Source organism: Lolium rigidum, chromosome 3 (assembly GCF_022539505.1).
Source record: "Lolium rigidum isolate FL_2022 chromosome 3, APGP_CSIRO_Lrig_0.1, whole genome shotgun sequence".
NCBI classification, from domain to species: Eukaryota; Viridiplantae; Streptophyta; class Magnoliopsida; order Poales; family Poaceae; genus Lolium; species Lolium rigidum.
In genome coordinates this window covers 375,451,604-375,478,899 of record NC_061510.1, presented here as the reverse complement: position 1 = coordinate 375,478,899, position 27,296 = coordinate 375,451,604, and the positions used below count along the sequence as shown (strand labels likewise).

Below are 27,296 nucleotides of genomic sequence, written 5' to 3'. Positions count from 1 at the left end.
TACATGGGTGATTGCGAGAGATCACTCTGGAAATTTTGTGCGTGCAGAATGTCAACGGTATGAGTACATTGTTGATCCTGGGATGGTGGAGCTGTTGGCGTGTCGTGATGCAGTGTTCCTAGCTCGGACGAAAGGACGGTCTCATGTCATCCTTGAGACAGACTGTCAGCTGATTGTCAATGCTTGGAAAGATGGGAAGTGGCAGCGATCGTACTCAGCAGCGATCCTGCGGGAGATGAAGGCTACTATCTCCGCTTTTCAGGGTTTTAGGTGCGAGTTTGTGCGGAGAGATGCTAATAAAGCAGCACATGTTTGTGCTCGCTCCGCTTGAGTCTTATGTTACTAGTTTTGAACTTATTCCTGATTTTCTGATTGAGCCTGTTCAATCAGATATTTTGTCGTCATTTGAATAAAAGCGGCGGCGAAATTTAAAAAAGAGAGAAGAAGATCCGGGGCTGGCTGGCTAGGTAGCCCCATTGCTATTAGTTCTAAACATGTAAATAGTAAGAATTCTCGCTACCCGTGTTCCCAATCCTAGGTCTCCTTTTGAACCCTCGCTCGCCCGGCCCGCACCTTTCCTCTCTTCCTCCTCACCGCAGTCGCATCTCCGGATCCCCTCCCCCGCCGCGCCGCCATTCCCGCCGCCTCGATCTCCCCCCTCCCGATTCAACGAGGAATGCCGCTAGGACGCGAGCTGCCACGCGGCTGATCTCCTCTCACGCCGCTGGGCTAGTGAGCACAGATGTTCGGCGACCGATAGCCACGTCCTCCAAAAAGAAAGAAGAAAAAAAAGAAAACCGAACACTCTTCCCTCGTCGCTCATTCCCGAATCCTGTAAAATCTGTACCCTAGCCTAGAGCTGCCGCCGTGTCGTAGCTCCGCCCGCGTCTCAGTCCAATCCCCTCCGCCGCCCCCTTTCTCCGCCGCTCACGCGCGTCGCCGGCGCCGTTCCCGTTCCATCTCACCAGGACGTCGCTTTCCCGCTGGCTCGATCCCACCGCCCGCACTGCAGGCCACTGGTTTTTTTGAGGTATGGGCCTTTTGTTATCCAGGGATTAGTTTAAACCCCACTGCCCTCCGCAGATTGTGGGCGTGCCGGTGCACAGCCTCTAGATCCGCCCCTGGATTTGGTATGCTAGGTCTCTGCCTGCTTTGAGTTCTCATTAGGTTAGTATTACGCCCCCCACATCATACGCTTCTGCCCAAACACCCTACTCCGGAATGATTCATCAAAGTGTGTCTCTCACTGTCGCTGGGGAAAGTGTTAGCTCTAATACCTTTTTTCTGATCACACTAGTGTTACAATTTGCGCTCGATTCATGATTTTGACCAATGTCTTGCGTTTTATTCTGCCATGGTAGACAAGTTCTGTCCAACTTAGCAGGCTGAATTGTTGCTCAAGAGTAGTTTACTTGTAGGCGATGTTCTAATGTGTGGCAACAAGACATGGACCATGCTATTGTTTTGGATCATCTACTCTACTGTCATACTTAGCAAGTGTAGGCGTTTCAAGTGCCAAGTCTAATTTGTTTTGTTCTAGTAGGTGATCAAGTTTCTGATTACCTTTGGCCCTTCGGAAATCAATTGATTGCCCACTACTGAGAATTTCGAGCACATTCGACGACAAATCCTCATTCCTATGAAATGTCACTGCTTAGTAGATTTTTCTACAAGCGGCCTCCCGATGGATTACTCGAGTTCATTGACAGGATCTACGGTAAGTTTGTGAAGGATTATTGGTTTGTTCATTTTTACACTAGTGACCTCATTTGTTTATTTTCTATACCAATTGATTTTGCACCTCACCATGTTGTGCAGTTTTTGATTCATGCTTCTGCACTGAAGTTTTGCCGCATGGAATGTACCCTGTCTATTTGAATGGGATCATTACAGAGTTGCATGAAGAACACACAGAGTCTTCTTTTCTGGCGATTAACTTCAGAGATGGGGATAAGAGAAGCCAGCTTGCTGATATCCTACATGAATACGAAATTCCAGTAATTGACTACCCGCGTCATTTTGAAGGCTGCCCAGTGCTCCCTCTATCTCTTATCCACCATTTCCTTCGTGTCTGTGAACACTGGCTATCTACTGGGAACAGCCAAAATATTATACTGCTCCACTGTGAGAGAGGGGGCTGGCCATCATTGGCATTTCTGTTATCTTGTTTCCTTATTTTCAAGAAGTTGCACAGCGCAGAACATAAAACTCTAGACATTGTTTATCGTGAGGCGCCTAAAGGTTTCCTGCAGCTTTTTTCTGCACTCAACCCAATGCCCTCTCAGCTCCGATATATGCAATATGTAGCCAGAAGAAACATTTCTCCAGAGTGGCCTCCATTGGAGCGGGCACTCTCTTTGGATTGTCTGATTCTCCGAGCCATTCCAAATTTCGATTCTGATAATGGATGCAGGCCATTGGTCCGCATTTTTGGTCGAAATCTTCTTGGCAAGAATGCTAGCATGACCGACATGATTTTTTCAATGCCTAAGAAGAAGTCCTTGCGCCACTATCGGCAGGTATGTGATAAATGTAATTGAATGCAATCTTGATTTCTTTTTTGATCTTGCATTAATCTGTATTGTTTTCATGCAGGAGGACTGTGACGTGATAAAAATTGATATCCAATGTCCGGTCCAGGGAGATGTTGTTCTGGAGTGTGTGCATCTTGATCTTGATCCAGAAAAGGAAGTTATGATGTTCCGGATAATGTTCAATACTGCTTTTATTCGTTCAAATGTACTGATGCTGAATAGTGATGATGTTGATATACTATGGGGTTCAAAAGATCGGTACCCGAGGAGTTTTAGAGCAGAGGTAAGAGTGATGCACCTACTCTTTGAAAATTTCTAGGGTAAGAAATCAATTACTGATGCATATTTGGAAGTACAGGTGCTGTTTTGTGAAATTGGAGGCATCTCTCCTCCAAGGGCTCCAACAGCAACATTGAATGGTGATATGAAAGGTGGTTTACCAATTGAAGCCTTTTCAGCTGTTCAAGAACTCTTCAATGGCGTTGAATGGATGGAAAGCAGTGACAATGCTGCCTTTTGGTTGCTCAAAGAATTCTCAGCAAACTCGCTCCAAGATAAATTTCAAAAACTAATACTGAGCGACATGAAAGAGCTCTCAAAGTTCCAAGCTAAAGTTGGTCTGCAGATGCCACTGATGTCCCCACTAGATTCTGATGAAGAAAAATATTCCGTGGCTTCTGATTCTGTTTCTTCAACTGATTATGAGAAGGATCGTGCTCTTACCACTGAAGATTCTGAATCTATCGGTACATTGATCGTGCTCTTACTCAAGTCATTTTCCATGTTAACCTTTATTGCTGTGTTCAATAATTTGTGCAATGCGCTTTAAGAACACTTGCTTCTGTTTCTGTGCTTGATGATGCTCCCTGTTATCTCTTTTTTTCTTGAGCACGTGCCTAATTGCTCCACATTCTCTCTCTGGTATCTTTATTAGAGTCTGATTCATAACCATCACAATTTGTGCAGCTACTTCCTCAGTGAACGCTTCATCTCCATCTCCTCCACGTGGCCGATCTTCTAGCCTTTCAACTGAACAAAGCCTGCTGCCAGCAGAATTACAGCAGGAGTTACCAAGTACCAGGCAGCTGCCGCAATCATCAGCAGAAAATGGAGATAAACGTGTAATATCGGCACTGGTGCCACCACCAGCCACCGCAAATGGAAGCGAACCTGTTTTCTTGGCACCGCCGCCACCACCACCACCACCACCACCGCCACCACCGCCACCACCAAGTGGCAGCAAACCTGTTTTCTCGCCACCGCCGCCGCCACCACCGCCACCACCAAGTGGCAGCAAACCTGCTTTCTCACCGCCGCCGCCACCACCACCACCACTACCTCAGAGTAGCAACTTATCTTCTCCACAGCTTCCACCTGCTCCACCTCCGCCACCCCTACCAAATTCTCGGACAGGAACACTTATATCTGCACCGGCACCGCAGCCACAGCAAAATGTTCTTTTTCATCCAGTACCACCACCTCCATCCCAAGCTAACGGAATAGCTAAGAAATGCCCTCCGCCTCCTCCACCCCCACCCCGCCCCCTCCCTCTTCTAACAGAGCACCTACAACTGCTGCTGGCACTCTGTCCAAAGGACCACCTCCTCCACCCCCACCTCCACCTCCACCTGGTGCTCATTGCCCACCGCCACCTCCACCTCCACCTGGTGCTCATTGCCCACCGCCACCTCCACCTCCACCTCCACCTGGTGCTCATTGCCCACCGCCACCTCCACCTCCACCTGGTGCTCATTGCCCACCGCCACCTCCACCTCCACCGTTGCCAGCAGGCGCTATTCAAAGAACTCCAGCGCCACCACCTCCTCCCCTGATGACAGGGAAGAAAGCTCCTGCACCGCCACCCCCACCACCTCAAGCACCAAAACCTCCTGAAACTGTACCCCCTCCAAGCTCAAAGATCTCAAACGCACCTGCACCACCCCCATTATTGGGAAGGGGAAGAGCAGCAACTGGATCAGGAAAAGGTCGTGGCATTGGATTGGCGCATCAAAGTAACCCCCCAAAGAAAGCTTCCTTAAAGCCTTTGCACTGGGTGAAAGTTACACGCGCAATGCAAGGAAGTCTCTGGGCGGATGCACAAAATCATGGAAATCAGGCTAGGTAACTGATATGCTGTTAATTTTTTATGATTTAATTAATTTTTGATGTTTTTACATCATTGATACTGCTAGGTGATACAAAAATATGGCAGTCATTGTTTATGGACTATCATGCTGCTTTCCCCCCTAACTATATGAACTTGATTGGTGCATCTGTTCTCTCATGCTAAATTTTGTTATTTAAACCCGGGTCTGGAATTCCTTTTCCTTGTTTAACATGTGGACAGTCTCTGCCTTGAAACTTTATTTACTCGTGCACTATTTTGCAGGGCTCCTGACATTGATTTATCTGAGTTGGAGACCTTGTTCTCCACTGCTGTTGCAACCAATGCAAGTGAGAAAGGAGGAACAAAGCGTGCCTCAGCTGTTAGCAAGCCAGAAATTGTTCACCTGGTATGGAAACTTTCACTTTCTTAATGTACTGATTTGCTGTAGAGTACTCGGAAGTTTTTGCCCTTTCATTCTTGTGCTTTTACCTTAAACACTTGAATTCTCTCAAAGTTGTTTCAGTAACCTTGTTATTTGTTTTTTCATGATATGATATTGAGCTCCGAGTCTCGGATTTGTCAAACCATTCTTCTTCATTAGAACCATTGCATGATAATACGATTTACATGATTACTGCTCTTTTTTAAGTCTATCTATCTATATATTTATTTTTTCCTTGCATGTGCTCAACTGAGTGACATTGTATCTGTGTGTTGTATTATCCATTTAAAGTTTGAAAATATGGTTTTCATATGTACGGTACTCTATGCTGCAATCAATTTCCTTATAAAGTGTCATTTAAATAGTATTTCTTTCTTATTCTCGCCAGTATACTGGTTTCACGTTTGGACATCTTCAGTCATTTGCAGTCAACATAATTCTATTCTTTATATGTTAATAGACTAGCATGGTGATTATTCCGTCAGGTGATGAACTAATTGTTCCTGCTACTTGTATACAGGTTGATATGAGAAGAGCAAATAATTGTGAGATCATGCTTACGAAAATCAAAATGCCCCTTCCTGATATGATTGTGAGTATCCTTTGTAGGTTAACTACTCTGTGACAAAAAAAGGAGGCACGTTGATTTTTTTCCTGTGGAATAGTTTCTGAGTATCTAAAGCCTGTATTCATATTATTTTGCATTTTTTCCGTTCTGCTCTTTATATGTTAATAGATTCTGTGGCGTACACATGTTTTGCTAACATCTTCCACACACTAAGCATGAAAAATTCTTAAAAGCACAAAATTAGATGCTATAACTCCTATTGTTTAATCTCCACGCATACAGTGTTATAACCTTTGGGCTGCCTAAGACTACAGAATTTTTTACACTCTTCTGGTAAAGTAAAACCACTGTATATGATTATTGTACGTGCAAGTTACTGATGATCTGTGTTGGATTTCTCGATCCTTGTTTTTTATCTTCTAGGCAATTTATCACTTTGATGACACTATTATTCTACTCAAATGATGCTGTTAACAACTGTCTGTCAGCCTGCTACTTTGTTATGTGCTCCTATGTAATTTTCTTCTGTAAATGGTTGTTCTCGCAGAGGGCGATCTTGGCTTTAGATACTTCTGTTCTTGATAATGACCAAGTGGAGAATCTCATTAAGTTTTGCCCTACAAATGAAGAAATCGAGATGTTGAAGGTACTTCTGAATTATGATAGCTAATTTTGGATTTCATGATATGTAAATTAGACTTTGAGTTAGCATCTAATTCTGTTTTGTTCTAAATTGTTATTGTTTTTGTCCGTGCGCTCAGAACTATAACGGCAACAAAGAAATGCTTGGAAAATGTGAACAGGTTTGTTTAATATTTTGGTTGCATATATAGTGCTCAATTTTGAATATTGATGGAAGCATAAACTCTGCTGCAGTTTTTCCTGGAGCTAATGAAAGTTCCTCGCGTGGAGTCCAAACTAAGAGTTTTTGCTTTCAGAATTGCATTCACGACACAGGTCCGCTGTCCTCCTTCCAGTTAATTTACTGGGATTATCTCAGTTTCTCTATGAATTGCAGTTTGTAATTGTGATGTCTTACCTTTTGTCAGACGGATGAGCTAAGAACTAATTTAACCACCATAAATGATGCAACAAAAGAGGTGCAACATCGTATATCTCATCTTGGGTAAATTTTGTACAGATATATTCTCATACACTGACTGTCTTAATTTTTCACTTCATGCAGGTGAAAGAGTCTCTGAAGTTACGGCAGATAATGCAGACCATTCTCACATTAGGGAATGCATTGAATCAAGGAACAGCTCGAGGTATCAAATGATTGTAGAAAATTAGCATTTGTCTGATAGTTTGTCTGATATGGTGATGGGTTGAACAGGTTCTGCTGTTGGCTTCAGATTAGACAGTCTTCTTAAACTATCGGATACTCGAGCTAGGAACAATAAGATGACACTAATGCATTATTTATGCAAGGTATGCGCTTGGTGTAAAGTGTTAATTAACTTAATAGTTTTGTATGCTAAAATTCCCTGATCAATCTTCATTGCTGGCCATACCTCGCAATAATTCATTGCTGGTTTGGATTTAATATCTTACTGCAGTCAGTGAACTGTGCCACTTCTGATGGACTTATGGTACATAATCATGTTGTCCTAGTGCAGAACAGTAATTTACCTGAGCCCTTAGTGTTGAGAATCATGTATAGGAAGAGAGACCACTTTTCAATCTAAACTGTGTCAGAAAGACATTTTCAACCCTGAACACTAAAATTAAAGAATTGCAACCTTGAACCATTGAAATACACGATGGCTTTTGGTGCCGATTGCTGTAGTGTGCTTGATATTATCTTCCACGGGTCAGCTCTGGGTTTGTTCGCTCAGATCAAGCAAACAATTATAGGGTGCTCTGAAGGCCAATTATCAGTCTGTCACCAGGATATGTTTCAACCTGGTGGCTTGCCTTCTTCATTATTGGTGAATTACTGGTTTGTTGAGGGAGCATCTGATTGGTTCAGTTTTTCTCAAAAGCAGACCCATCTGATATTTGATCCGAGCTTAGAATTAGAACAAGTCTGCTTCAGGCACCTCAATACCTTTCCTGGATATTTAATCTTGAGCTGCCTTCATTTGAGAATAATACTCTATATTAATTACAATTCCAGGTTAGGTAGGTGAGAGGTCGATGGCGTAGATGGTAATTGATAGCTTCCACAGGAGATGTTAGTTGGATGTGAACTATTGTTGTATAGATGCAATTAATGGTATGATTGCAGATAGGTAAGCATGTGAATGATATTATGAACTGTTGATGCATATGCCACCTAGGTTCACTTACATGTTTTGAGGCGCTCTCATGCACTATTTTTCAAGTTAGCTGTGTACGAGGAATAGATGCACTACTTGAGTCTTGGTTTGAATGTGATCAGTTTGGTAGGCCTCATAATGTGATGCTTGGGCCGTTTAATACTATAAGCACATTTTAAGAATTCCGTCAGCTCTCAGTTGCTATTGCAAGCTTGTTGAACTTAGCTTATCTTTCTTTATTACATGCTAGCTTCTCGCTGAAAAGTTGCCTGAGCTTCTTGATTTTGACAAAGACTTGATTCATCTGGAAGCAGCTTCTAAGGTAATGCAGATGGATTGATCTGTTAATAGCAATTCTGGGTGATCATCGAGCTACTCACCAAAGATGTTTCTCTGTGATTGCATTTGTTAATCCCCCCAGATCCAGTTGAAGTTTATTGCTGAAGAAATGCAAGCAATAAACAAAGGTCTTGAGAAGGTCGAGCAAGAATTAGCTGCTTCAGTGAATGATGGTGCAATATCTATTGGCTTCCGTAAGGTAAGAATACCTTTTGTCTACTTTTCACAGTTGTTGGATGTTGGGCATATTTGTTCTGTTTACGAAGAGTCCACTGCTTAAGGAGCTTATAATTTTACTCATTCAGGACAAGAAATGACATATATAACTTAAACAGACCAAATTATTGAATTAGCTGCCCCCTGATATTCATTGAGGACTTACTATGTTTTAGTTTTTCTCTGATTTGTAATTTTACATACTATAGTAGACAGCCGGATAAGTGCATACTTTTTAGTACCATTCATTAATCACTTCTATAACGGAATGTAAATAAGTACACAGCCTGACATGCAGTTGCACCTTTTCTTTCACAAATGTATTGCTCAGAACAATCATGAATGTACAAGAGTAGATTGACTTACGGAAATATTCTGCTACCTACCGAACACAATTGTTACACCATTTGGGAAACCGTCGGCGTGCACTTTTGTGATCCAGCACAACAATAATGCCGTGTACAGTCCGAACTCTGGACTCGATAGGAGTAGTGATGTTGCGGGACCCTTAACTCTAAAGCAAGAATACCTGCTGAGACTTTGCAAGTGAGCAAAACAAATGGTGATTCTTTTACGAGTGAACTAAGATCAGTTGCTTTTACAGGCATTGAAAAGCTTTCTTGACTCAGCAGAAGCTGTGGTTAGGTCCCTCATTTCCTTGTATGCAGAAGTGGTGAGGCCCTGCTCTGAAGTTATTTTTTTGTTCGCGCCTTGTGTTTGTGAAAGATTTCAATTACATCTGTTTTGCAGGGAAGAAATGCTGATTCCCTAGCTCAGTATTTTGGTGAAGATCCAGCCCGCTGCCCTTTTGAGCAAGGTATTGTGTGACCTTTATAAATTTTTGCAGCTTTACTAGGCCATTGTTCTCTTAATTATATGCACAGATGTAACTGATCCGATGACGAAGTTTTTGATTGCACTAGCACAGTTAAAAAAACTTCAAAATGTTCTCTCTTGCCCCTTGAGGAAGTTTCGCTCCAAACAGTCATTTACCGGAATATATTTATTGGGAATGATCTATCAAGTGGCATTTTCTTTCATTTTAGTTCCATTACGAGTTGAATCTATTGTTTGACTGATATGAACTCAGTTTTTTTTAGCATAGCTGTATTTACTTGGGGATCTTTCCTTGATGATTTCTTGCTCTTTCTATTTTCAGTTACATCGATTTTGGTTATATTTGTGAATATGTTCAAGAAATCACGTGATGAAAATGCTCGAAATGCGGAAGCTGAAAAAAAGAAATTGGAAAAGGCGGCCATAAAATGATTGGAGTGAGGATATATCTACGCCAATATTCCATCACCGTGCGGTCGGACCATGTTTGGTCCCACTGAACAGCTGCAGCAGAATCGACGTGCAGGCTGCTTTTTGATGCTCAATACAGTATATATGCAGAGGTGTAATGTCAGAAGGCTCGCTGGGTGAGCATCATCCACTAAAATGGTAATGTCTTTAACCGCATTCCCTGTTTGAGCTATTATTAGGTTGGATGTTCACCAGTAATCAAGTAGTAGTGTTATACTACCGATATGGTGACTGGTCCGAATGAACTTTGTGTTCCAGAAATCCTGTATCTTGATAAATAGCTATTCCGATAAATAGTTACTGGTTCAGTTTTCATGCTTATCTTCTTAATAAAAATATATGCAGGTTGCTCTCAGATTACAAGCTATGGAACTTTTTGTGATAAGTCACCAGCGGGGATGAGAGGTCTTCATGCCGCTGTAGTGTTGTTGTACATATAGCAGTTGCCGATATATAGCTGTCTTGTATGTACATAAAGTTAGCGCAAGTGGAAACAAAAGCAAAATGCATCGTTGTAAAATTCTCTTGTATTATCAACAGCCCCATTTTCTCATACAATGTACTGTGCATTTAGGCAATTCTTGTTCGCTCCTGAGGATGGTTTCTGGTGAAGTAGGGTTCAATTTATCAATAAAAAATATCTAGAAAATGTTTACCAATACACTCGGTAAGGCACCTGAGTTGCAACTGAGATGGTTCAAGGAAACACGCATAGAAGGCCTTGGAGAGCAGAGTGGATGCAATTACAACATTCTATTGCAAACATGGTACATTTTCCTTTGGAACTACTTCAGACTAACGTGGGACTAACGTGGTATGATTATTTGATTATTTGTTCATTCATTCACCAAATAACAATTTCTTTTGGACAGGCCCATCCAGTCAGACTCGACAGCCATTTCCTGACGTTCTGCTATTCATGTCCGTGACAGGCCGAGGAATGTGAAGATGAACCGGACGTAGTCGTATCGGTGATACCTGATATAACAGTATTGTCTTTATGTCTTCCACTTAACTCCGACTTTTTTTTAGCTAAGTGTTATACCTAGATCAAATCCCTACATCTCAAAAAAAAAAAAAAATCAAATCCCTACATCTCAAAAAAAAGAAAAAGATCAAATCACTAGGTATATATGCAGCCAGCAGGCCTTGTGACAACGTGATGTAGGCGGCGCGGCGAAGCGCACATTTCTATCTAGTATCTAATATGATAGCACTCATCCTGAGACGTATTGTCGTATTGGTCCCAAAGCTTCTTCGTAACAAAGTGGCCGCCCACCGCATTTGCGTGAATCAATTATATCACCACTAAGAGCATCTCCAGCCGCGTTCCCCAAACTGTCCTCCAAAGCGCGCCGGATTGAGCGTTTGGGGGACGTATTTCGTTGGTGCCGCGTTTGGGGGACGTCGCGTCCCCCAAACGCCGCCCTCAAACATTTAAAATAATTTAAATAGGTAGAATAAAACTCTTTACTAATATTCAAATCGGTTCAACATAAACAAAATACATATAAAACTTCGAAAAAACATAATTAAATTACATATAAATTATTTTAAACTACTTCTTCTTCTTCGATGATGGCCCCGCCTCGTCGTCGTCATCACGGTGGCGCTTCCTGCTCGTCACCTCTTCCGAAGAGGCGGTGTCGGCCGACGCGTCGGAGTCCTCCTCGTTGTCGCCGGTGCTCGCCGGCTGCGCCTTGGCCTTGGCCTTTGCCTTGGCGGTATTGGCCTTCGCGTCCGCCTCCGCCTTCGCACGGGCCACCGCCGCCTCCTCTGACCCTTCTTCCTCCGCGTCCTCCTCCACGCCCATCCATTCCTCCGCGTCGTCAAGTGGCGGGAGGGAATCGTCGTCGGCTAGCCGGGCGTCGGAGCTTTCTCCCACCAATGGCGCCATCCAGCGGGCTCGGCCTGGAGGTGTCGGACGGGAGCTCGGAGATGTAGCTCATCGTCGGCTGGAGGTGTCGGATGCGGCCGGTGAAGATCCAAAAGCGCCGACGTACGAGTCTTATTGAGCGCGGATCAACGGCGGCGCGAAGTCGAAAAGAGCGGCGGTTGCTCTTCCGAGGAGTCCCGACTCCATTCCGGCGGTTGCCGCGTCGTCGACGCGGTTGCCAATGCGATGGTTCCGCTTCCGGCAACTGCACCGTCGCTACGTAGGCGGCGGCTGATTGTCCCAGCCGCTGACGCGTCGGGCCCGCGTCGGTTCGCCTCGCTTTTCGGTGTGTCCGGCGTCCCCGGAGCGTCCCCTGTGGGACGGGGACGGGCTCGGAGCGCCGGACACCGTATCGGGCCGCGCCGGACAAAAATGGGTTTTGGGGGACGCAGCTGGAACGGTTTTTTTGTCCGGTGTGCCCCAAATTCCTTTGGGGAACGGTTTGAGGGACGCGGCTGGAGATGCTCTAATCACTAAAATAACTCAACTACTCGAGGCGGGCCGGTCACGAAATCTTACAGAAGAGGAAAAGATATAGCAGCATGGGTCTGGCACCACTTGGCTTTCATGCTTGTCTCTATTGTTTTCAAGTATACCACGGCAAATCACAAACATAGATAGATAACAGAGGTAGCAGAAGGCCTGATCACGAAAATACATCGAAGGCCCCCGGTGCGGCGCCGCCGCACGAGGTGCTGTGAAAGAATAAACTGAAAAAAATCATCGGTACTCCTTTCAATGGGACATATGCGATTGTGACAGATGCAAACTTTTGTTTGTGAGTGCTGCTATACACGCGACAATTTATGTCCGATACCCGTACGATCCTTTGTAGCGCCAGCTTCCTTCACGTGGGCAATGGTTGGACTCTGTCTTTTCTCTTACCAATCCAAGCCCAGCCAAATTTTCTCTTGTGCTAATCCTTCTTTCCGCTAAAAGGAATGCTGAAGAACTCAAGCCAAGAGCACGCTTAGAAAATAGTCTATTAATGTTTTAATCTGATTTTGGGTTGTATTCAAATAAGCAAAAAAGCGGATGGCCGGCAACTTCGTCATTCCCTCCTTGAAAGCATCGCCAGATTTGCTAAGTTGGTTTGTCTCGTCGGCAGTTGCAGTGAATGTCGAGGCGGCGGCCTCGAGGTTGTTCTTGAATATTGGGGAGGCGGAGCAAACATGTCCGTTTGTGTCAAAATGGACATGCGAAGGGCGGCGAGCGGCGGGACGAGATCAGCCGCCGCCGCTTCATCCTCTCGCCGGTCAAAATGGACACGAGGAGGGCTACGAGCGGGCTACCTTGGCGACGTGAGCTTCAGCAACCGGGAGTAAGGGGTCGGTCTGGACGATGATGAGGAGGACGAAGACAAAGGACCACGACGATGACCTCTTCAACAACGGCGGGACGCCTGCTCCGCCGTCGGCATGAACCCGGAGGTCCATCCACCAAACCTCACGAAGGAGGAGGTGATCGAGCTAGCCATCGCGCAAAACCATCTGGACGAGCTCACCTAGTGGCACGGCCTCGCCGTCCAGCTACTGGACTCCGCATTAGCTCAGTGCAGGCCAGTGACACCGTCTGGTCACCTTGGTCGCAGCCAAGCATGCACACCGCCAGCTCCTCCGATATTCGTTGACACCGACGATGAGGAGCAGGAGGCTGTGGTGAAGGTGGCTACGGATCCCAGGCCGTCAAAGGATCAGGAGACGACACATGTGGGTACGTGTCGGTGTGGCCAGAGGAGTCGTCGGCCTCCCCTGCGCCAGCAACGACTTGCGAAGCTGGATGATGAGGCCGTCCAACATAGCGAGCTGGTCAAGCTCGTTATTGGCCACTGCGATGGCAATGACCTCCTCCTCTCTAATGTCCGGCGGTTGGGTCTCCGGATCCCACGCCGGGCCACCGTCGTCGTGGTCGCTGTCTTCGCCTTGGACATGGCCATCGGACTCGAACCTCGTAAGAGTGACTCAAGCGGTAGTTCCGACATCGGTACCGCTCTGGTACCGGAGCTTTTCCAGAAGCGAAGGCCACACGTCCGGTACCGCAAACGGTACCGCCAGCGGTAGTACCGGTTCCACGGGGGAAGCGGTAGTAACGGCAAGGCGGTTCTAGCTGGCGTGTACCTGGTGTTGAGAGTGGTAGCGGTACTACCGCTGCCAAGACTGGTACTACCGGTCATGCAGAAAACACATGCAGAAAATGTGCGCCGCCAGCGGCCCTTAAGAAGGCTCGGATATCACCTCGTCTTCATTGCCCTGCCATTGAAGCCGCTGCGACGCCGCCCACCAGCGCACGCACGCGCACGGAAGATGAGGCACGCCATTATCGCGACGCAAAAAGCTTCAACGCGCCGCCCATCAGTTATGCCGCGCTGAAGACGAAACATCTGTGTCGCTGTCAGGCAGGCCCATCCCTCTAGACGCATTCGCGGAGCATTTTTTTGGAGCGCGTTTGCGCCTGGCCGGACAGATCGAACACTATGGATCCGTTTTACGTCACCCCGTTAAAAATACCCTTGGCACATAATTCTCATTGTGGCGCTCAATTTTGCTCTTCGTCCATGGCGGACTGATATATCCCCAATCGCGGCAAGAACAAGTTAAATTGCTTCAGATCGGGATTTAGGGAACCATAAAAAGACGCTCAACAGTATTGCTGGTTTGAGTTTGGGCTTAACTTAGCCACTAGGGAGGGAAGGGGAATTCAATTAACTAGCACTAGATCGTACACACATCGGACGGGAGTTGTCGTGTGTGAAGCATTTCCGTTTGTTGGGACTTGGAACTCCCCTTTTAAACACTAGTATTTGATTCGTAGGATAGGAAAATATGCAAAAATATTGAATCCTATTGTAGTGGGATGACATGTCTTCTTGAATCTCACTCACATTCTCTTTTTTTGTGTTGAAGAAAATTTCATGAGGTCAAACCTCATGCAAAATATTTTCTTATGAAATTTACGCAATAAGATTTCTATGAGATTATTTTATGCGATATGACTCTTGGAAGTAAGTATCTTCTGAAGAAAAATACAATTAGTCCAATAAATCATTTTTTGAAAGTCCAATAAGCCCTTATTCGAAAATATTAATGAGCTGGAAGATCAAAACAGAATAGGACTGACCTTGGTTAAAGAATGTGATTTCTCTGTTTAGTACACAAATAAAGTTTTGTTTCCGACACCTCCGTTGAATGTAGAGAAACGTTGCGAGATGTCAATTTGCGTGTTTGTCATGGGATTGCATGGCCCTTGGTTTGGGCCCTCTCCCAATTAATTTCCATACCGCGCCATCATAGGCCACATATTTGCTCGGTGTCCCTTTCAGCTCTGGTCCGACGGAAATATCTGGGGCGCATGCAATATGTACCACACAGGTGTCCAATGGCCGCGGCACGTCGACATCCACCGTTTAAGCGATCGAGCGTCTGCCTGCCTATATATGAGGAGCAGGAGAAGGAGAGAGCCGAGAGCAATGCTGAGCGCTTTGTGGTGTGTTCCTCCACGAGGGAAAGCAGATAGGGGAACGCCGGCGAGGGGTCCAGAGCGAGCGGCACACCAATCCATTTGCCATCGGAGCTTGCATTGCACACCGGGCGCACCCGCTGTGCAGCAGGAAGCCATCACGGCGCTGCTTCACGTCTTGGTGGTGGCCGGCCGGCAAGGCTAAGGAGGAGATGGGAGCTGCGCGCGCAAGGCGTGATCACGACGAGATGGCCAGGACGTGTGCAGCGGCGTCGCCGGGGGTCGCTCGTCGGCGCGCGCAAGAGAAATCCATGGTGATGCCGCTCACGTTCCAGGCCTCCGCTGGCGCGCCCTCGGGCTTTCGCAGGTGAACATAGAGAAAGGCCGCACGGGCCAGATTTTGCTCCTTTCCTGTTCCGGGCGGACGGCCCAGACCTCCCCGGCCGCGCCCGTACGTTCTTCTCCGTCGCCTCTCCAATCTCCATGCCTCCCGTGCTGCAACAAACAGACAAGGCGTCCCACGCCGTATAAACAAGTGCGCGCTCGACCGCGCTGACGTGCCTACCTCGTCGCGGCGACAGCGAGACCGCCGACCTCCCCGAAAATATCTCACGGCCAACGGCCACGGCGCCCGCCCGCGAGGCCACGTCGTCCGTGCCTCCGGCGCCGCAGCAACCAGACAGACGACACCGCACCACAGACCTTGCCCTGCAGCAAAAGTACTCCTCCGACGCACGCACGCCTGCATAGAAAAGGACAGCCGCGTCGCCCATGGCCCCTCCCTCCGCAGCTCCGGCGGCGCCACGCGGCCTCCACCAAAATATCCCACGCCGGAGCGGCATCCCAGCCAACTTGGCGCGCTTTCCGCTCGTAGTCGGCGGTCAATGGCCGTGGAGCCTACCCCGTACCGCTCGCCTCGCCCACGGATTGGCGGAAAGCGACAGCGCAAGCGGGCAATAAGATAAGCGGCAACTTGTGCGACGCTTCCAGAACCCTCCTCCCCCTCCGTCCCTTCCAGAACTCTCCCCTGGCCACGTCACCGCACCGATAATAAGATAAACCATGGAGGCGAGGATATTTCCAATCCTTCCATCGCAGAAGCGTCTGGAATCTTCGGAATTGGAAGCCCGGGTGGGTGGGTGCGCGCGTGGGGGCCGAGCTCTATAAATGGGCGGCCACCGCGTGCTCGCCCGCTCAAGCACCTCAAGTACGAACAGAAAGGACACGGCTTTGTACTTTGCCGTCCTTCTTCTCCATCCATGGTCCGGTCCTGGAAGCACTGCGGTCTGCTCCCTCCTCCTTTCCTCTTCAATCAATCCCTGTACTCCGCGATTTCCTGAATTGTTTCATCAGCATTGCCAATTCGGCAGTTTTGGGGAAGCTTGCTTCGCTGCAGCTCCATTTCTTCAGAAAATCGCCTTTCCCCCTTTACCTTGCGACAATCTTCATTAGCCTCTGATTCTTGTTTGATTCAGAAAAAGTCATTTGCGGGTTGGATTATCTGGAGGGCGAGGTTTTTAGCGACTAATTTTGCCGGTTCTTGAATAATCTTTCTGGACCTCTTCTTTTTTTCCCTGGTCCGACTAGCGGCGATGTGCAGGCAGTAATCCCCTGTCTCCCAATACTCCATTGTCTTTGTCCTTGTCTTTCTCTTTCATTTCACCATGGATCCGTTCAAGTTCAACGGCATTGTGAAAGAGGAGGAATTCGAGTACTTCGCCGGCGCCGCACCAGATGGCTATCCGCCATCCTCTTGGGCCGCTGCGGATGGCTATCCGCCGTCCTCTTGGGCTGCCGCCGGCGCCGCAGCGGATGGCTCCTCGTGGGACGGCGCCAGCGCCTTGGCGGAGCTGCCACGGCCGATGGACGGCCTCGGCGAGGCCGGCCCGACGCCGTTCCTAAGACCTACGAGGTGGTGGACGACCAAAGCACGGACACCGTCGTCTCCTGGGGGATCGCCGGGAACAGCTTCGTGGTGTGGAACGCACACGCCTTCTCCACTGTGATCCTCCCGCGCTACTTTAAGCACAGCAACTTCTCCAGCTTCGTCCGCCAGCTCAACACCTATGTAAGCCTAACGACGTCTGGTTGGTAGCGAATGCGAGCTGAACGTGATGTGCTATCGTTGCAGGGGTTCAGGAAGGTTGATCCGGACAGGTGGGAGTTCGCTGCAGAGGGGTTCCTGCGGGGGCAGAAGGAGCTCCTGAAGACGATCAGGCGTCGGCGGCCGCAGTCGAGCACGCCGCCCACGCAGCAGCAGCAGGAGGAGGGGCAGTTCGGGCACGAGGGAGCGGTGCACCGTCTGCAGCGCGAAAAGGGCATCCTGAGCGGGGAGGTGGTGAAGCTGCGGCAGGAGCAGCAGGCGACGCGGGAGCTGATGGAGGTCATGGAGGCGCACATCGCCTCCACGGAGCAGAAGCAGCAGCAGATGACGGTGTTCCTGGTCCGTGCCATGAACAGCCCGAGCTTCCTGCAGCTGCTCGTGGACCGGCAGGCGCGGCGGAGGGAGCTCCGGGACGCGCTCTCCAAGAAGCGCTGCCATCCCCAAATCGATTACGTCCCCGCACGCAACGGCGACACCAGCAGCAGCGCCAGCTATAGCCCCGCAGCGGTGCACGGCTACAGCCCCGGGCTCACGGACGGCGCGGTGAGAGCGGCCGGAGGCGAGAGAGGGCGCGTGGACGGCGGCGGCGGCGGCGGCGAAGACACGGAGAGCTTCTGGATGGAGCTGCTGAGCATGGGCCTGGAGGAGAAGCATAGAGAAGCAGTGGGCGGAGGAGACGCCGAGGTGGACGACGACGTGGACGATGAGGTGGACGAGCTGCTGCGGAGCCTGTACCATCTCAACCAGAATCGGACCCATGAAATGCATCCAAGCACGGCAATTATATTTATTTAAGCACAAAGCAGTCATTGTGATTTCATCTTTTTAGTCAAGGACCTCAACAAGTGAATGCTAATGTATCTTGTGCGATTTGTCAACAGATCATGCAAGATAATTAGATTATACCGTCTCTGATCTTCTTCTTTGAGTAACTCGCGTGAGGGGGCATGTTTAAGTTGACCTAAAATCTAATTCCTGCCTAGGCTTCCGCGGTGCTCACTCCATTCGTTCGTACGATCCCGATCTAGCGGTCCAAAATAACGACACGTCCTTTTTTTTCGTTGGAATGTTCAAATTCCGTCCTGTCAAGTCAACTTCTCCCCCATTCCCTTTCCTCTCACCCAGCATCGAGCTCCGCCTTCAAATCCATCTCCGATTCAGCCTTGTCGCTGGCTATTTGTTAGGTGGAAAGTTCTGGGGTATGTTCTCCTGGCTAGGAGAGTAGTGTCGTAGGAGGTTGGATGACACGGAGTAGCGGATTGAAGGTTCCAAGGCGGAGCAACAGCGGCCGTGGTTGAAGTGTATTTTCGATTGCGTTGGATGGCACGAAGTAGCAGATTGAAGGTTCCAAGGTGGAGCAACAATGGTCGTGGTTGGAGTGTATTTCGACAGCATGGGCCAGTGATTCGGTTTGAGGGTACATTCGGTGGAGCGGGCTGCCATCGCTAGAGTACCTGATGAACAAGGATCTGCGACGCCACCTCGCTAATCTGCTCATCGAAGCTCGCCGCACTAGACAAGGGATATCAGCAGTGACTTAGTGCTGGTGAATTTTGTCTACCTTTTGTGTTCCCTTTGTTGGTTGATTCGTGATTGTCGTTTTGCTCGACGCTCGCATGTTTAGCTGTATTTTGTGTTTGACTATGGTGCTTGCCATGATGGTGCTAAGTTGAGTAGTTTTGTGCCAAAACCAAATCAGTAGTCATGGTGTTTCTGCTTTGTGTAGGGTTGTCTTGGTGTATCCATTTTCATAATTAGATCGGTTTTTAGGAACAGAAAGCAGGTTTAGTATGAAGTGTTGAATGCCTACAATTGTTCATGGATGTAATATTAATTGGAGATTATGTCTATGACATGTAGTTTTTTCATCATAGGATGTATCATTCTTGTGTTAATGTAATCTCATTTGGTTTTGACATTCTTGGTGTTAGAGCATCTCCAGTCGCGTCCCCCAAAACGTCCCCCAAACCGCGTCGGATTGAGCGTTTGGGGGACGTGTTTTGTTCGTGCCGCGTTTGGGGGACGTCGCTCCCCAGCCGCATCCCCCAAACGCCGCCCCCCCCCCCCCCCAAACATTAAAAATACTTCTTTTTTAACATATAACCATTTATCAAATATAGCATATGAATAAAAATGTTTGCGAGGATTGTTTTCAAATTAAAATACAACAAACAATAAAACAAGTAAACAAATATAATAAATAGGGCTAGATGCTAGATGAAGGTGCCACGGTATTTCCTTTGATCCTCCACAAATACTCAACGAGATCAACTTGAAGTTGTTCATGAACATTGCTGTCACGGATCTCTGCGTGCATGGTGAGGAAATCAGCAAAATCTGCAGGCAACTCATGATCAACCTCCGCAAGAGGGCTCTCTCACTCATAGGGACCAACATGTGTCCTGCATGATTCTTGCGGTCATCCTCGATGATCATGTTGTGCATGATCACACAAGTCTGCATCACCTCCCACATTTGGTCGTGAGACCAGCTTAGAGCAGGGTACCGGACAATGGCAAATTGTGCTTGAAGCACACCAAATGCCCGCCCGACATCCTTCCTGCAAGCCTCTTGTCGCGTAGCAAAGTGGGAATTCTTCGGACCTGATGGATTCGAGATTGTTTTGACAAAAGTGACCCATTTTGGATATATACCATCGGCTAGATAATAGCCTTTGGTATATTCATGGCCATTGATCTCGTAGTTGCATGGTGGAGCATGCCCTTCCACTAGTCTGCTGAACACCGGAGACTGCTGCAACACGTTGATGTCTTATGATTGTGTCTATTACTGTAAGAGTCTAAGCTTGGGGATGTTGATGAATGTAAAAAGCAACATGTTTTGCAGGACCTAAATGGCTAAGTAGTTTTAGAAATTTCGTATTTTACCGGGTTGGCACACACCTATTATACATGTTTCAAAGGATACTGGAAATAATGAGGATTCACAATCAAAGCATAAGGAACCATATATGGGCAAAATAATGTTGATGTGGCGCATTAAAGACCTTCCAACAGTAATCCCCACGCAACCAAGTAAGAAATCCGTTAAATCACGTTCCCAAAAACTTTAACAATGTGTGGTACAGTCAGGCCCACCCATACCACCCGTCATTGGCATCGCCTCGTGATTAAATGTAATCACCCCGTGAAGACGGGTGTGAGAAGTGAGACACAAAGCCACCAGAAAACACCGAAACCTAACCTCCAACAACGTCACCATCACCATTGTTCATCTCGATGTAATGAGTGGGATTCATATTTGTATTCATTCGATCTTTCATATTCCATTCATATATTCATGATGATGTTACTTACCTCCTCATGTGTGAGTATATCCATTTGTTCTTGGAGAGATGAAGAAACCCTAGCCAAATTTTGAAAATAAAATAAAGTTTGTCGATTGTCAAAATATTTGTAAAGTGTGTTGGTTCTTATAAACGACGTTCCATGTTGTCGACCACATAATCTTTTCTTATGGGACGTTGGTAAGAACCATTATTGCATATGGTTGGCGGTATGTGGTTGTAGAGGTGTCAGTAATCCGCCGCCTCTATCATGATGTGTATACGAGGATAACAAGGACCAGTACGCATGACCATGACCATGGGGAAACCCTTAATTATTGGACCAGCGCGGCATGCGATGGGATAAGGTAGTGGTTATGAGGGGTGTGAAGCAGTACTTTTGGGAGCATACATATAAGGAACCTTGCCACACATATAGACATATCTAGAAGACAATCGATATTCAGAATCACCATATATAAGCTAGTGGTTGATCCGCACCTCCCGAGAAAGCTTTACCCCTATTGAGTTCCAGTCACTTTACTATCATATGCATGGTCTCGTTTAGTTTAGTTTATTTATTTACTTTATTCACACCTCTCAAATCAATTCCGTTTACTTTGCTTTGGATTTAAAGACAGCTTATAGGTATTGTTAAGTGAAGATAATAAGAACCAATTGTTGAATATATAAGCAAATTATCGTATGAACTAATCTGAACTAATACTTGACAAATCATGAATACGGAAATAGCAGATGAACTAATCATGCATATCAACAGAGTAGATGAGCATATAGCATCTAGACAGGATAAACCAATCGCATCTACTCCCAATAGCAGTACTAGAAACTCTAGTAACATCTGAAACGAGAAGGACAAAAACGTGTACCGTCCAGCGTTGGCGGCAGCAGCAGCAGCGATGTTGGCAGCAACAGCATTAGCGTTGTTGTCGCCCATGTTGAGATTGCCGAAGAGGTCGTCGATGTCCGGGAAGAAGTCGTCGTTCGGGAAGTCGTCGTCGGACGACGTCGTGTTGCCAGTAGTCCCTCACCAAAAACCTGATTGCCCCTCACCCGTATAGGTCTATGAGAGGCAGGGTTCCGAAGGCCTATTGTCCCGCCACTCGGTGCATGCCGAAGGACAGTATGAGGAAGACGAAGGCGTCGGCGCAATGAACTGGAAAGAAGCGGTCACATATGGTATGTAGCTCGTACAGGCTAGGGTTTGCGTCCGCGCTTATATAGTGCGGTTCGGGAAGGTCGTGGGATGCAGCCCACGTACGAGTCCACGATCCAGAAAAACCGGAACGAAACGGTTGCGTTAACGCGTCCGTTAATGACTCATAATTGTAACTGATTACACAATTAATTTTCCGAACAACAAAAAGATAAGCTCAGCTCGGCGAGATTCCCGCAACCCGCGGCGCATCGTGACGAGGCGAGGCGGGCGGCGGAGGAGGAGGAGTGCGCGAGGGCTCTCTCTCTTCTCACTAACTTACTAGGACTAGAACAGCCCACCTTATATACCACTCCAACTCTCTCCCAACTAGCAATGTGGGACTATACTTTAGTTCCACCCCTTGTCATTCCCACATGGGCAAAGAGAATTTCAGAATTTGTATTAGGACATGGGCTAAGGCCCAAGAAAAAATTCCAGCAATCCCCCACAAAGTCTCATTGACACATCTAATACCATTATTCCAGAATCATTGTTTTATATACCGGTGCATGGTGGATACTGTTAAGTTGAACTTCCACTAAGAACTTCATGCTACACTAGTTTGCAACTTGAATAGTGGACTACGCCTTGAACTACAAGTTTTCTGCGAACTAGCTTCACACAAAGCCTAGACCGATACAGGGATGCCACGAGGCTTCCTCGCGGTATGGAGCTTATACATCATACTCCAGGGCCTTTCATGAGTTCATTAGAGAGCACCAAACTCTCATAGATTGCGACGTTTAACAATCAGACTCACATAGGTGTGTTCTTCAGAAGATGTTCTGCATGACAACATCTTTGCTTGAATAAGCCACTTAGAACACATTAAGATAAATATCAACCTGCCATGAAGATCAGGAGATTATTGCATCTTCACGGAGAGGGTAAACTCATTATAGGGATACCCTCCTCCCAACTGACTAATAGCTTGTCTCCCAGCTCTAATTCACGGGATCTCCGATCACATAGAGTGGGTTACCACTGTAGCAACTCATAGTGTGGGTCTCAAGCCCATCTCCCTCGATGCATTCTCTATCACACTTCGTGATAGACCCTTTGTGAAAGGATCTGCCAAGTTTCCAGTCGTTTGGATATAGTCCAACGCAATAACTCCGGAGTTTCTCATTTTCCTGACAGATTTCAATCTCCTCTTCACATGCCTTGATGACTTCATATTATCCTTAGAACTGTTTACTTTGATGATCACAGTTTGATTATCACAGTTCATGGGAATAGTGGGTATTGGTTTCTTAACCACAGGTAAGTCCATCAAGAGTTCACGAAGCCACTCTGCTTCAACAGTGGCAGTGTCTAGTGTTGTGAGTTCTGCTTCCATTGTTGATCTCGTTAAGATGGACTTCTTGCAAGACTTTTAGGAAACAGTGCCACCACCAAATATAAACAAATGACCACTCGTGGCTTTAGTCTCATCAGCATCAGAAATCCAATTGGAATCACTATAACCCTCAAGTACCCTCGGATACCCAGTATAGTGAATACCATAGCTCGCAGTGCCTTTTAAATAGCGCAAGACTCTCTCGAGAGCATGCCAATGAACATCTCCAGGTCTTGATACAAATCGAGCCAATTTGCTTACAGCAAAGGAGATGTCAGGCCTCGTGGCGCTGGCTAAATACATAAGCGAGCCAATTATTTGAGAATATCTCAATTGATCTCTAGCAGCTCTTTTGTTCTTACAAATTAGCACACTAGGATCATAAGGCGTTGGAGAAGACTTGCAGTCGCTATACCCGAAGCAACTCAATATCTTTTCCACGTAGTGGGATTGAAGTAATGAAATCCCACCATCGTCATCCTTGAGAAGCTTGATGTTTAAGATTACATCAGCTACTCCTAGGTCCTTCATCTCAAAGCAACGAGATAAGAACTCTTTGGCCTCCTTAATGACAATAAGGCTGGTCCCAAATATTAGTATGTCATCAACATAGAGACAAAGGATAACTCCCTCGCCCCCACCATAGAGATAGTATACACACTTGTTAGCTTCGTTTACAACAAAGCCTTCAGCGGTTAAGGTTCTTTCGAACTTTCCATGCCACTGCTTATGTGCTTGCATAAGACCATACAAATACTTCAACAACGTACACACCTTTCCTTCTTGACCATCTACTACAAATCCATCAGGCTGCTCCATATAGATCTCCTCATCGAGCTCTCCATTTAGGAAAGTTGTCTTAACATCCATTTGATGAACGAGAAGACCATGTGAGGCAGCCAAGGAAAGTAGTACTCGAATAGTGGTCAGTCGAGCTACATGTGAGTATGTATCAAAGAATTCTTCACCTTCTTTCTGAGTATAACCCTTGGCCACAAGTCGTGCCTTGTACTTTTCCATAGTACCATCGGGCCTAAGCTTTTTCTTGAACACCCACTTGCATCCTATAGGTTTGCACCCATAAAGACGATCAATAACCTCCCAAGTTCCATTAGCTAAGATGGAATCCATCTAGCTACGGACAACTTCCTTTCAGTAGTCAGCATCCTGAGATGCATAGGCTTCTGAAATAGAAGTAGGAGTATCATCCACGAGGTACACAATGAAATCATGACCAAATGAATTTGCAGTCCTCTGTCTCTTGCTCCTTTTCGGAGCTTCATTGTCGTCCTCCACAGGATTATCATAGTGTTCTATCGCAATGGTAGGTCCAGAAATTGTAACTAACTCCTGACTTGATGAACCAGACATCTCCTGATTTGATGAGCTAGACTTGTCCTTCATGGGAAAGATGTCCTCAAAGAAAGTCGCATCATTCGACTCCATAAGTGTACCAACATGCATGTCGGATACCTCAGATTTCATTATAAAAAATCTATAGCCAATGCTATGAAATGCATATCCTAGAAAAACATAATCCACGGTTTTTGGTCCAAGCTTGCGCTTCTTGGGTATTGGCACATTCACTTTCGCCAACCCCAAGTACGTAAGTAAGAGAGTTTCAGACTTTTCCTTTCCCATTCCTCAAATGGAGTAATGGTTTTGTTCTTTGTGGGAACACGGTTTAGGACATGACATGCGGTCATTATCGCCTCCCCCACCATACCTTGGATAGATCCGATGTATCTAACATGGCGTTAACCAAATCAGTTACAGTATGGTTCTTTCTTTCGGCCACCCCATTAGACTGAGGTGAATAGGGAGGCATCCTCTCATGGATAATACCATGCTCCGCACAAAAAGAATCAAACTCATTGGAAAAATACTCTCCGCCACGATCAGACCTAAGCCGTTTAATCTTTCGATCAAGTTGGTTTTCTGCTTCAGCTTTGTACATTTTGAAGTGATTAAAAGCTTCATCTCTAGATTTCAGAAGGTACACATAACAATATCTAGTGGAGTCATCAATTAACGTCATGAAGTATCTTTTTCCACATTTTTTCAACTCGCCATTCATCTCACAAAGGTCTGAATGTATGAGTTCCAGCGGTGAAAGATCTCTTACCTCAGCAGTATTGTGAGACTTGCGAGGTTGCTTAGCTTGCACACACACTTGACACTTGGAACTCTTGACAGTAGTAAACTTCGGAATTAAATTTATATTGGCTAGCCGCGTCATGCACCCAAAATTAATATGACAAAGTCGTGAATGCCAAATATTGGACTCACTATCATTGCTAACATGATTAATAATTTGAGTACATAATTCTAATAAAGATAAGCGAAACAAGCCTCCGCACTCATAGCCTTTTCCAACAAATTGTCCATACTTAGAAATTACAACTTTATTGGATTCAAACACCAACTTAAATCCATCTCAACATAAGAGCGATCAGCTGACGAGATTCTTATTGATGGAGGGAACGTGCTGCACATTCTTCAGCTGGATGGTCTTCCCTGAAGTAAACTTCAGATTTACCGTACCAACACCATGAACAGAAGCACGTGAGCCGTTTCCCATCAGCACGGAGCAAGTCCTTGCGACCTGATAAGAAGAAAACATGGAAACATCATAACATACATGTGTATTGGTACCCGTATCAATCCACCAATCGGGAGAGTTACATACTGTAGTGACCCGGCATACCACTGCATGGTGTAGTATGCAAGTCTGATATAACACCAATGAAACACCGTTCCACTAGTATTATATCGCTCAGAGTGGTACAACAGAAACATATGCGGGTCCAAGGTATGTCTATAGAATTACAACATTGACTCAATTACATAAGATCATCACAGCCTCCTACTTTACAATGAGGTAAAGCTGCAAATAAACTCCAGAAGAATGACTCGTAGTCTGGTCTTATCACGAACTCTATTTGTAGAGTATTTAACTAGCTATAGAGGCTAAGATTATATTCTAGCTAAATAGGAGCTAGGTTTAGGAAGCTAGTTCCCTTCTATGGCTAAACTAGGTTTTCTCCTTGTTGGATGTGGTATCTGACTCCTCTGACAGGGTCCTGTCTCTTGAAGTAGTTGTTGACTCCTTGGCCTTCGAGTTGCACTGTAGATCCTCCTTCGATGCCTCCATATCTAAGCAGGGGATTTAAGAGTGGGATGAGTACGAGCGTACTCAACAAGTTCATTATAGGAAAGAGGTGTTTAATGCACTAGCTACAGCATTAGACCATAAAGTCTAATACCAATGCAAGTTTTCATAACCATTTCTTCAAAAGGTTGCTTTTATTAAGAAGAACTATGTCCGTCAGCCTTCACCGGTTTACTAGAACTTCATGGAGTTCCTTTCCGGCAGCGTTCACAGTTCCATAACCCGGAACAGGGAGTGACAGGTCACGATTCATTACACTCTGCAGAGGTGTGTTGCTTTACCCATAAAAGATCTTAACCTTGGTGCCAACCGAGTCTAGTTCTCGTCCACACTTCCTTTGGTGTGAGGCCCGGTATAAGGTCATAGCCAATCATATTCCTCCGCTACCTCGCACACCCACCCTTTGTTGCATACCCCGACCCTGGTTCCTCGCCGGTCCTCTTATACCAATTAAGGATGGACCCCAACCACGACGACAGTCTGGGACTCGTTAACCAAACTCCTTCGCCGGTAGCTGCAACCCATCATAGACCGCATTACCGTGGGGAATTAGAATGGGATCCCCACCCCACCGCTTGCCCAACCTGGGTCAAGTGTCTACGGTAAGCGCATCCGTTGATGTACGAGAGGTGGAAATACAATTGACTATTCCGTCCCACTCTAGATCTTATGGTTAACACGAGTTTTACGGCACAAGAATCACTGGACGACATTTGTTGTTTAATCCTAGATGGATATAAACCCTTGCAATGGAACCTCCACCATATCAACACAATCCATGGTTCCATTGCCCACCACATAGTCATATTCATAGTTATGAAAATAGTGGTTTTGCTTTTTATGCAATAGTGATACACATAGTACTTTGCAAGTGTTGACGTCAGAAACCCCCTGGCGGGCAGAGACGGTCAACACGGTAGAGCCGGGAACAACTAGGGCTGCGGCTGGCCCCAGTCCCTCAGAGCGACGGCCCGCAAAGCCTCCTGGTCGCACGTCCGATGTTTATCAC

The 27,296-nt window shown here is 46.5% G+C and overlaps 1 protein-coding gene and 1 pseudogene across 1 annotated transcript; both read left to right on the top strand.

Annotated features, from left to right (window-relative positions):
* Window positions 1-593: 593 nt before the first annotated feature.
* LOC124704337 (formin-like protein 3) lies at window positions 594-10,353 on the top strand. The gene is given in 21 exon segments (XM_047236591.1): window positions 594-1,030; window positions 1,544-1,717; window positions 1,819-2,519; window positions 2,596-2,817; window positions 2,893-3,280; window positions 3,501-4,070; window positions 4,073-4,655; window positions 4,924-5,047; window positions 5,604-5,675; window positions 6,199-6,297; window positions 6,413-6,454; window positions 6,528-6,608; window positions 6,701-6,751; window positions 6,838-6,919; window positions 6,988-7,082; window positions 8,163-8,234; window positions 8,334-8,450; window positions 9,072-9,140; window positions 9,218-9,284; window positions 9,627-9,913; window positions 10,121-10,353. Coding segments are annotated over 19 exon segments (3,618 nt in total). The 5' UTR covers window positions 594-1,030; window positions 1,544-1,644; the 3' UTR covers window positions 9,737-9,913; window positions 10,121-10,353.
* A 6,131-nt stretch (window positions 10,354-16,484) lies between these two features.
* Window positions 16,485-18,138, top strand: LOC124700572 (annotated as a pseudogene).
* Window positions 18,139-27,296: the final 9,158 nt, after the last annotated feature.